We start from the raw sequence: 12,476 nt of genomic DNA on the forward strand, positions 1-12,476 counted from the left end.
TTCTTTTCATGCTGCTTCCAGTGTTACTGGCTTTGATACACTGAAGGCGTATATCTGGATGCTAGATCCCATGGCATAATTTTGAAGAGTTGGGGAGTTACATTTTTGAATATGCATCCCTCATTCAACATAAAAAAGAGATTATCTTGTCATTATCACCTTGATGATTGCTCACATTGCATACAGTTTGCTGTGTGTAAATTAGCTGCCATGTTTCTGCTTGTGATTGCCATGTGATTGCGCTTCAAAAGTATTTTTTCCTCATCTTCTTCTTTCAGTTTCTTCCATTTTACTAGGGGTTGCCACAATGCTGGATGATCACCATCCTCCATTCTTCTTCCAATCTCACTGCGTTTAAGTCTCTCACCACCACATCTTTCCATCTGGTCCTCCTTCATCTTCTCCTTCTTCCTGCTAGTCATATCTCCATTACTCCCCCCACCACATGTCCTCTCTCTCTCTGGACCAATGACTATACCATTTCAATCTCTTCTTGGTTACTTTCTTTGATGCTGCCACAATCTTCACTGAGCCCCTGATGTACTTGTTTCTGATTTTGTCCTTTATCGTTGCTCCACACATCCATCTCAGCATCCGCATCACATTACTATCCAGTCGTTGTTCCTCTCTTTTTGATGTTGCCCACATTTCTGCATTATATAACGAGGCCAGTTTCACAATTGTCTTCTAGATTTTTCCTTTCAGCTTCAGCAATATTTCTCTATTGCATAACACTCCATCACACTTCCTCCAAATTTCAACCAGAGCAATCAGCTGCTTAACTTCCATTCTCATACTTTCATCTTCTGCCACCACTGACCATATGTACACAACTACTCACTTTCTCTAGGACTTCACAAATAACCCTTGCACCTTCACTCTGGTCCTCTTCCCTAGGCTGAAACTGTCAGTCCATATATTGGATCTTTGGTCTACTGATCTTTATTTCCCTATTGTCTGGTGCTTTTATTCAGTTCTCCAGATACCCAGTCATGTTCTCATCATCCACACCACATTGCTCATTCATCTGCAAATACCATTGACTATGGCACTTTCTGTCTCACTTGCTCAGTTAGAACATCTTTGACAATCAGAAAGAGGAAGGGTCTCTGTCGAAGCTTGGTGCAATCCACTTTTGGTATTGTAACTTTTACTTCATAAGTACTTTGTTGGCTTTAAAGCATTTTGGGATGCCCTGTGTTGTGAAAAGAGCTTTATAATTGCAAGCCTTTCTTCTCTTTTTGGATTCCAATAAGAAGTTTATTCAGTTCCCTTTAAACAGTGACCTTGATCATAGACCTTTGTTCTGGGTCTATTTTGGCTATACATTGTTTCTTGAGTTGTAAATGTTATTGAGTGTCAGCTTTTCTAAGTTTGTAGATTGCCACATATTGTGACGTTTTTTTACTGCGAAACATAATAAGCTTGAAAGCAACTGGAGATCAGTAGAAGGGGTTCTCACCCAAGATAATTGGAGGGCAACATCCAATACAGCAAAGTGATTGACACACAAGCACTGAGAGCAGACGTATGGGCATCTCATGCGAAAACATGACGTAATCACGTCTCGCGGCGTGATTTCCATGGTTACCCCGAACGCGGCCTGGGTCGATAGGATGAGTTGTTTCCGGCTGGATGCCGGCTGTTTCCATTCACCAAATGCTAACAACTGAATGTTGCATTCGAGCTCGAAGGCTGGGGACGCCCCGCACCTCGTTTTTCGGTGTGTTTGTTTAAGCGGAATTAATTTTTCATCCCAAAATGTGCTAGATTAAGAGACCTCAAGGATGCTGCTTGCTGGAGACAGCTCCCTTGTAGTATGTCAATAGACTTTTCCAAGAAGTTAGAGACGGGTCCCTTTAGTGAGAGCCAAGCTGCAGACGCTCACTTAGCAGCTAGAGAGGCCCGTTTGTTATTTATCCTTTTTAAAATATATAAGTTAGTCTATTTTGTGTTCTGTTTTCGATACAGACACCACCATCCCAAATATCTCACTGCGGGAAAATGGGGAGAGTGATTCTAACCACGGGTGATCTGTAGGTTGATAGTTTATCAGTAGTTACGGTTCTTTTGTATGATTGGAAGCGGAAAGCCATGCGATGGAATTATTCTCATAAGAAGTGATTTAATTGGTCTGTAATAAGCTTTTGTTATCATTTAGTGATCATTTTCTGCTTTCCACTCTCTTGAAGATGGCTTGAAACATTTTACTTTACTCTTTATTACATTATTCTTCAGATGACATGCAAATTGTGCTAACCTTGTGTTATTGGAATGCAATTACTGAATAATCTCGGCTTCACATGTAATTTTGATGTAAACTGTGGTAATGTGTACTGACCTATCATATAATCCAGCTATCAAGTGTCATATTATTATGGCCATTACAGTGCATAGAGTTTATATATAGACTGATGTGATTAGCATAACATCTACTATTCACTGGTTGACGAAATGTACTTTAGTTTGCAACAGTTGTGCTTTTTTTTAAAGTGAAAATCAGCTGTGGCTCAGTTCTGGGCTTTGAGTCTGAAGGTCATGGGTTAAAATCCCACTACAAGACTTGAGCACAACAATCTAGGTTGACATTAAAATGCAGCACTGAAGGAATGCTGATAGAGGTGCTGTCTTTTGGATGAAGTGTTAAACTGAGGCCCAGTCTATGTGCTCTCCAAAATGGGGTTTGGGGAGGGAATCCACAACTGGATCCAATTGCTCTACACTAACATCAATAGCGCAGTTTCAATCAATAGGTGGGAATCAGAAAGCTTTCCAATTAAATTTGGAGTCAGGCAGGGCTGCCCTCTCTTCCCTGTCCTGTTTGTGTGTTGTTTGGAACACTTTGCTGAGTCCATCAGGAAGGACCCAGGCATGAGAGGAGTGAGGATCCCAGACAGTGGAGGCACTCAGGTCAAAGCCTCCCTGTCACCGTTTTCTGCTCCAATCTGCTGTCGGTGCGCAGACTGATCAACATCTGCGACCAGTTCGAACTGGCCTCGAGAGCCAAGGTAAATTGTGGCAAGAGTGTGGCCACGTTCTTTGGGAACTGGGCTGACTGATCCTTTGTCCCCTTCACTGTCAGGCCGGACGGCCTGAGGGTGCTGGGGATATGGTTTGGAGGGACCGGGGCATGTGTTAGAAACTGGAAGGAGCGAGTGGCTAAGATGAAAAGGAAACTAGGCATGTGGGAGTGACGCTCCCTCTCCATTGCGGGTAAGAACCTGGTCATCAGGTGTGAGGCACTCTTGCTGTTGCTGTACGTGGTGCAGGTCTGGCCCACTCCTCACTCCTGTGCGATGGCGATCACCCGAGCTATCTTTCATTTTATCTGGAGATCGAAAATGGATCGTGTTCACAGGGATGCGATGTACAAGCCTCTAATAAAGGGGGGGAAAAAAACACCCAATATCGCTCTCATCCTGATGGCCACCTTCATGTGCATCAAGCTGTGCATAGGCCCTCGGGATGCAAACACCAAGTGCCACTACGTGCTGAGGCTCTATCTGTCCCCAGTGTTGCGAAGTTGGGTCTGGCCACGCTGCTGTGGAATACTCCATGTGGTAGGACTGTGCCATACCACCTGTCTCTTGTGGAAAAATTTATGCAGAGAGACATCTTTGACCACAAGTCCATCAGGCAGTGGTTGGCACGTAGCATCCTACAGGCCCTGAGGGAAAAGGAGATGGTGGATCCTGTCGGATTATTTAAGAAGGGTTGTAGAGATAAGAAAGGGAACTACAGGCCAGTGAGCCTCACATCAGTGGTAGGGAAACTATTGGGGAAAATTATGTAGGAGAGAATCAATCTACACTTGGAGAAGCAAGGTTTGATCAGGAATAGTCAGCATGGCTTTGTCAGAGGAAGGTCATGCCTAACAAATTTGATTGAGGAGGTGACCAGCTGTGTAGATGAGGGTAGCGCAGTTGATGTAGTTTATATGGATTTCAGCAAAGTCTTTGACGAGGTCCTACATGGGAGACTTATAAAGAAGGCAAATGCCCATGGGATACAGGGTAGTTTGATAAGGTGGATTCAAAATTGGCTTAGTTGTAAGAGGCAGTGGGTGATGACAGAAGGATGCTTTAGTGACTGGAAGCCAGTGTCCAGTGGTGTACCACAGGGATCTGTGCTGGGTCCCCTATTATTTGTCATTTATATAAACGATATAGATGACTATGTTGGGGGTAGGATTAGTAAGTTTGCAGATGACACAAAGATTGGCTGGGTGGTTAACAGTGAGGTTGAGTGTCTTGGGCTACAGGAAGATATAGACGGGATGGTCAAATGGGCAGATAAGTGGCAGATGGAATTTAACCCTGAAAAGTGTGAGGTGATACACTTTGGAAGGAGTAATTTGACAAGGAAGTATTCAATGAACAGCATGACACTAGGAAGTTCTGAGGAACAAAGGGACCTTGGTGTGTGTGTCCATAGATCTCTGAAAGTGGAGGGGCATGTTAGTGGGGTGGTGAAAAAGGCATATGGTACACTTGCCTTTATCATTCGAGGCATAGATTACAAAAGTAGGGAGGTCATGTTGGAGTTGTATAGAGCCTTGGTGAGGCCACAGCTGGAGTACTGTGTACAGTTCTGGTCAGTACATTATAGGAAGGATGTGATTGCACTGGAGGGGTGCAGAGGAGATTCACCAAGATGTTGCCTGGGATGAAACATTTAAGTTATGAAGAGAAGTTGGTTAGACTTGGGTTGTTTTCGTTGGAGCAGAGAAGACTGAGGGGCGACCTGATCGAGGTGTATAAGATTATGAGGGGCATGGACAGAGTGAATAGGGAGCAGCTGTTCCCCTTAGTTGAAGGGTCAGTCACAAGGGGACATAAGTTCAAAGTGAGGGGCAGAGGGCTTAGGGGAGATGTGAGGAAAAACTTTTTTACCCATAGGGTGGTGATGGCCTAGAATGCACTGCCTGGGAGGGTGGTGGAGGTGGGTTGCCTCACATGCTTTAAAAAGTACCTGGATGAGCACTTGGCACGTCATAACATTCAAAGCTATGGGCCACGTGCTGGTAAATGGGATTAGGTAGTAGGTCAGGTGTTTCTCACGTGTCGGTGCAGACTTGATGGGCTGAAGGGCCTCTTCTGCACTGTGTGTTTCTGTGATTTTATGGCTCCCTGAGCAGACTGTCAAAGTCATTTGGCAGAATGCCTCATCGCCAGAACTTTCCAACAAGCACCAGGATGTAGCTTGGCTGGTGGTGAGAAAGGCCCTCCCTGTCAGATCTTTCCTACATGCCAGGAGTCTCACCCCTTCTGCATGTTGCCCTCGAGGTGGCTGTGGTGGGGAAGAGACCATTGTTCACCTCCTTGTGGAATGTGCCTTTGCAAAGAAGGTCTGGAGAGGGATGCAGTGGTTTTTGTCAAGGTTCATCCCGAGCAGTGCTGTGACACAGGACTCTGTGCTCTATGGGCTGTTCCCAGGGACACACACTGAGACAAACATCAACTATAGTTGGAGGATCATCAGCTCGGTGAAAGACGCTCTTTGGTCTGCCGGAAATTTGTTGGCCTTCCAGCGCAAAGAGTTGTGCCCGACTGAATGTTGCAGAGTGGCACATTCCAAGGTCCAGGACCATGTGCTGAGGGAAGCACTAAAGCTTGGGGCAGCCGCTGCAAAGGCGAAATGGGGAAAGGTCGCTGTCTAAGACCTTTCTGCTATAGTGTACTGAGGGGCTGGGAATTGTATAGACCCCTCGGGCTGGACGTCTCACAAAGATTGTATGTAGTGAATACTAATTGTATCATCATTGTTTTGAAGCACCTCAAAGTGCAACATGATGTATGTCAATATCAAATACCATTGCACTGTCTGACTGTCTGTAATGACCATATTGAAATGACTGTAATATTCATTGATTGTACAGAAGCACCTCATGATCCATGTGTAAAAGTTGAATATGATTGCACTTTTTGTGATGGCCTGTTAGAAATGTGTTGTCATGTTCCTTCAGATATTTTATGAATAAAGTATATTTTTCAAAAAAAAATGTAAAAGAAAAGGTGGATGTAAAAGATCAGATGGCACTATTTTGAAGAATAGCAGGGGAATTATCCCCCGCACCCTTGCCAATATTTATCTTTCAATTGTTACGGGGGAATGAAATATATGTATTTTAAAAAGAGAACATGGAAAGAATTTGTTGAACATACTTAAAATTTCCAGGCAGCCATTGATGATAAACATATTAACAGTTGAGGATAATCAGATAGACATTGCACACAAAGGGGCTTGAGTTTTTGTGTGATTTACACAGAAGTCAAGAGATGATGCCCAGTAACAGGGAGGACAGCCTCTGTCGGGCAGGACAATTCAAGTGGCACAATGCTGCGGTGAAGCCTTAAAAGCTAGACTGGAGATAAAACGTGGCATAAAATTAGATTAAGTATGCTCAACCCTCAGACAAGGGGAGGACAAACGGTTTTAGTTTAGGTATGGGAAGATGAACAATGGACAAAGAAGGGGCTTTGATGAAACACAAACAGTCTTGAGTTGTAAGAACCAAGATCCTTGTGTGCGTGTTTTAATTCTGATTGAATAATATAATTATGTATACATCCTTTAGAATAATTGGTCAGCAAAATCATATGTTTATGTACTCAATAGGATGGAAATAGTATGGAACCGGTGTGTCGGTTACCGATTGGATGTATTCAAATGTACTGAAATGTGTGATAAGAAAAAGTACAAAAATAGTGAAATGTAATCAATCAGAGAGCTAGGTCTTCATTCTTAGGAATGATTGCAGCTCCCTTGCGTAAGCTTGAATAAAACTGTTAAAAGGAAGCCTGAGTTTCGTGTGGTTGTTGCGGGATTGGAGAGTGTAACATCTCTTCACAATCAACATCACAAAAACAATCTGGTCATTGTTGTTTGTGGGAATTTGCTGTAGGTAAATTGTCTGTTGCATTTCCTGCATTACAACAATGACTACACTTCAAAAAAGTATTTATTTGTCTGTAAAATACTTTTGGACATCCCGTGGTTATAAAGGCACTATATAGATGCTAGCTTTTCTTTCTTTATGATTCTTGCGCAGATCTCTTTATCAGTGACTGTAGCTTTGATCTGATTTCTTGTTGATTTTTCAAAAATCTCTCCGATCTGATTGCAGCTGGCTATAGTGTTTCAGCTCTTGCAACAATTTATCACTGCATTCCTCCAAGCATTTCTCTCAGCTACTCACTGTGAGATACTTTAAGTATTTCTCTCAGTGATTCCTTGGTCTCATTTACATGAAGCTCATAATGTTACTTTCCTAAATTAAATCTTGTTCAGTACAAAAAATAAGCAAAGGCATGTTTACATATTGCCAGGCATTTGTAGGCTAGTTTTGTGGTAGAAATGTATTTGTTGACATATTTTAGGAAGTTCCAAGATAACAACAAAAGGAGCAAAAAGGAGCCATGACTGTTTTTGCAATAAATAAAATTTGCCAATACATTTTCAGGATTTGTCAATCAGATGTAAACTCAGGCACTTTTGATGACAAAATTTCATCAAAAATGACAAGTGGATCATGGATTTGATAAAAAAAATGTATAATTAGGTTTTTAATCTTGGCATTTAAGCTGCCATTTAATATGTAAGTAGATAACCTAGTTCAGTGATATAGCCATATCATCCCAAGAGTTGTCAATAGATGTGTCTAAGGTCTTGTGATTTTTCTCTAAGCTGTTGAAGTCTGAGTTACACTGCAACCTTCAATTTTGGTGACTGATTTTTTTGCAGGAATTTGATAAACGGCTGGTATATTTCACAGGGATATGCCATGAGAACGTTGATTCACACTGTGATTCACCACTGTACTGTAGAAAAATTTTGTAACATTTTAATCTGAACTGCACAGCCCATTAACATTGCTTCCATTCTATTTCGAAGAAAAGCAGGGGAATTATCCCCAGTGTCCTGACCAATATTTATTTATTCCTCAATCAACATCATTGAAAAATGCAGATTACCTGGTCACTATCACATTGCTGTTCATGGGACCTTGTCCAGAAATTGGCTGTTGTGTTTGCTACATTATGACAGTGACAACACTTCAAAAAGTACTTCATTGTGTATAAAGTACTTTGGGATGTCCAAATGTCATGAAAGGCACTGTATAAATGCAAGTCTTTTGTTCTACAGGAACAGCACCAGTTTTCTGGTTATGTTGGACAGTTTTGGCCTTCAACCTAAACAGATCACCATGGAACGCCATGTCCCAGTCCACCCTTTACCTGAAGAGATCCAACAGGTAAACAGACAATTATTTAATATATATAACAGAAAAGGCCTATAAATTTAATTAAAATATTTTGCCTCTATTTGTACCTACTTATTATTTGTATAAGATAAATATATTTACCATTACATTCCTTGGGATACAAAAAATGTCTAACTGGCCCTGATAGTGTTTAGGATAACTGGTGCACATGATTGAAATATTTTCACAGTTAAGCTTGTGATTTTTGATAGCAGAAATACATTTCTGGTTTATTACAGGGATTTATGTTTCAGTAGCCATTCCTACTTCCAATTTTATCTGCCTTAAATAAATATGAATGGTGCTGAACTGAATTGTTTTTATAATTATAAATGTTACCAATGTAAATATCTGTATTTTTTTATATTTCACACTCTAAAATGGCCAGTCAGAAACACCCTATTAGTAGACATTATGTTAGAATTCTGTCTTCAATTATTATCCTAAAGACTCTCTCCTTTGACATTATGATGAAGCTGGAGAGCAGCTGTTAGAATATGAATCTTTGACACCACTAGAGAAAATAATCTTGCAAGATGTCAAGGGACTGATGCAGCACTTTAGTGGAATAGATGGCCCCATTGAACAGCCTCAGATACTATAGCAATTGGAATAAAGTTTTGTGAGCAACAGATGAAGGTATAATTGTCTGTTGATGTTAACATTTTTTTGCTGTTATGTTTAAGAATCATACTTGCTTTTGCCTGATAAAAACATAATCTCACTTTCATTTCACACACAATCACATAAGATTCCTGCATTCTGACGGTTTTGGAGAGATTGTCATTTATTTAACATTGAAATCAATACAGGTTAATGCTTATGTTCTGAAAACAATTGGCTATTCAGCTATAATGAATAAAAAATAGAAAATGCTGGAACTGCTCAGCAGGTCTGGCAGCATCTATGGAGTGAGAAATAGAGTTTACATTTCAGATCTGTAAACGTTAACTCTGTTTCTCGCTCCACAGATGCTGCCAGACCTGCTGAGTATTTCCAACGTTTTCTGTTTTCAGTTTAGATTTTCAGCATCCGGAGTATTTTGCTTTGGCTATTCAGCTTGTGGGATTGATTGATTCACATATTGTATGTACATTCTCACTGGTTCAGTGTAGCCAAGATTTGCAGGAACTGAAAGTACGGAACAAAACCTATGAATATGATCTACATCAGATACCACCAGCACAAGCCAACTCCGCTTAGTTAAATTATTCAGAGTTCTAAATAGCGCAATTTTTTTCTCTCCCATTCTTATGAATAAATAAGAATATTTACTGATTTTATTTCATCAAATTATTATTATACCAAGAGTTAAAATTAGCATATTTATGGTTGCCTCTGCAGGACTATTGACATTGCTTGGACAAATGCTCTAAGTCCCAGCATGAGATTGCCTGACTTATGCCTTTGTAGCAATTAATGCAACTGCAATGAAAGAAAACTGAATCAATAGTCTATATAAATCATAACTTAAGTTCAAGTTTGTGAAAACAAACTCTGGATTATGCATTCACCAAACCTGGCCCCACTTCTAAAATTTTTGCTCCGCATTCCACACATAAAAAGGAAGTCTTGGTCCTGGTTGTTATGCCAACCAACACTGACCTAATGCTTACCAGTGTTTTAAACAAGCGTGTTGTAAGGGCTTGTTCAGTAGGTCTCACTAAGAGGTTCAGAGACTTCTAAGGTTAACTAGGAGTATTTATTGGTAACACATAATAATTTACATATGTACAAAAGTATAGCCCAAACTAGGAGCTAACTGCATGTTGATTCCTACTTGACTCTCCATACAACTCTGTTCCCTGTTTACTGTCATGTGACTCTCTACATCATTCTGTGGGCGGTACTGTTTCCTAGTCCCACATTAACCCTTGCTAGTCTGAACACCCTTCTATAGAACAGATAACTGAAATTAAGTTGTCATCTTAAAATCCTAATTACAGCTAAAAATAACAAGCTATACAAGTATACTGCAGAAAAAGAAAAAAAAATCCCTGTTCTCAGGATTTCTTGTGTCCTTACTGCTGTTTATTAAGCATGCACTCATTTTGTTAATCTCTCTGTTGCGGAGCTCCTGCTTTGAACTGCAGTATGTCTCAAGCAGCATTAACTTCAATTCCAGTTTTGGCCTCATTTAGCACACAGTACTTCATGGTTCTACATGCTCTAATGCAGCTCTTATTTTCTGATGTGGACCTGATACCATAAGTCAATTAACCTATCAGAAACAGATGGGGCTAATTATCAACTAGAAATTAATATTGGAGATATTAGTGGATTTGTGTTCAATGCATTATATCTCCTCTATTTTAGTGTCAACAATAATAATTTATAATAAATAAATGAACACACAGAAACAGTAGCCTGAAGGGTATCATACAATGCATTAATATTTCAAGGGTTTACAAGCTTACATTAGTGCTACTTACTGAATGGCATTCTATCATCCATAGTGCACATCGAAGAGGCCTGTGAAGACATAATGCTTGAACACTTCTGTGTCAGAAAGATGGTACCTTATAAATGAATCCTTTCAGCTCTTATTAAGCAGGAGAAAGGGAGAACTTGATGACTACAGAAAGATTTAAATTTATCTGTCATAGGAATAAAAATAGTGCATCAGTGTGAAGATTTTGATTGCAGCTAGCAGAAGAGTTTGAATTTCCAGTTAGTTTGAATGGAGGAAACTCAAACTAAGCAAAATGGAATATTTGGATTTTGACTACCTTTCTCATCCCTATGCACCTATCACATGCAGAACAAATAGAAGCTGGAGAATAATAATGATTTCTTTTAAGAGTTTTGTTAATGGTTTCTGTCAGGGCAATATTTATTGGAAATTATATTATAATCTCTCCCTATCTTCTATCAAAATGAAAGAAAAAAGAAATTGGATTTTTATAGTGTCTTTTGTAGCCCCAGAAAATCCTATCATAGTCATTTAGTACTGTTTGAGATGTAATCAATGTTTTATGTAAGGAAATATGGTTGCCAATTTACACACAGCAATGTCGCACAGACAAGAATGAAACTAGATAACCCATTTTAGAGGTCTGCTTAATGGACAAATATAGGCCAGGACATCAGACGTCCTCCCCTGTTCTTCTTATAGTGCTGTGGAATCTTTTACATCCTGCTGAATGGATAGATGGAACCTCAATCTAAAGTCTTGTCAGAAAGATGTCGCTCCTCAGTACTATACTGAGTATCAATATTGCCTTCTTGCTAGATTATTCCCACTATCAGGTTGCTGTTTTGTTCCAATTGATATAACCTAATTAAAACAGGAAATGTTGAAAAGTGTCAGCAATTGGCAATGTCTGTGGAGAGAGAAAGTTAATGATATAACCTAATTCTTTAGTGCACATGTGCATTGATGCAGCACCACAATGTCTTCCTTAAAAACTGCAGAAAAGAATACATTGCTATTTGAATATAATATTTGTGAGTTAACTTATTAATTTTCAAACTGCTATTCCTGCCATGATACAAATTATGAATTAATTCTGACCATTTATGCAAACATGTTTCATGTGAATGACTGCTAGGAGAGACACAGACACCACATATACCTTAATTAATGAACCTTCATTACAGGAAGGTGACAGAAAATGAATAGGCTTCAAGTATAGACCGTTATGTTTCCTGGATATCAACCTTCAATGATTGCGCTTGATGTTTGTTTAAGATGCATTGCTAATTTTAAAGATCTTTCAAATGTAACATTTGTGGGCTGGGGGGGTCAGTCATTTTAATGTGGAAATCTCAAAAAAGATGCAATCTGAAAAAGAAGAGTAAATAAAACAGGATTAAATATTGCACCATGAAACACTCGTGCAAGATATAAATTCCTTCAATGTTTCTGTGGGATTTTAAAAATTGTGATGTGACTCATGACCAGTTAGGAGAGAATGGAAGACTGGACAATTTGTTCATCGTTTAGAAATTAAATGTGTATGAGTCACCTCATAATCTTAGCTACTGAGCCCGTTCACAAAAGACTCATCCCTTAATGTCTTGAAGGCATAGAATCACAGAATGGTTACAGCAGAGAAGGAGGCGATTCGGCCCATTGTGTCTGTGCTGGCTCCCTGAAGGAGCAATTCACCAAGTGCCACTCCCCTGCCTTCTCCTCATAGCCCTGCGCAGTCTTCTGTTTTAGGCAATCCAATTTCCTCTAGAATGCCTCTATTGAACCTGTCCCCACCGC

At 40.0% G+C, this 12,476-nt stretch overlaps 1 protein-coding gene across 1 annotated transcript in view; it reads left to right on the top strand.

Moving 5' to 3' along the window:
• Window positions 1-1,604: 1,604 nt before the first annotated feature.
• The window catches only part of lekr1 (leucine, glutamate and lysine rich 1), a 277,802-nt gene continuing 266,930 nt past the window's right edge, over window positions 1,605-12,476 (top strand). Inside the window, exons 1-2 of the mRNA XM_041205252.1 lie at window positions 1,605-1,723; window positions 8,146-8,254. Coding sequence (XP_041061186.1) covers window positions 1,674-1,723; window positions 8,146-8,254 — 159 coding nt within the window. The 5' untranslated portion in view covers window positions 1,605-1,673. The remainder of the gene's footprint in view (window positions 1,724-8,145; window positions 8,255-12,476) is intronic.

Source organism: Carcharodon carcharias, chromosome 2, assembly GCF_017639515.1.
Source record: "Carcharodon carcharias isolate sCarCar2 chromosome 2, sCarCar2.pri, whole genome shotgun sequence".
NCBI lineage: Eukaryota > Metazoa > Chordata > Chondrichthyes > Lamniformes > Lamnidae > Carcharodon > Carcharodon carcharias.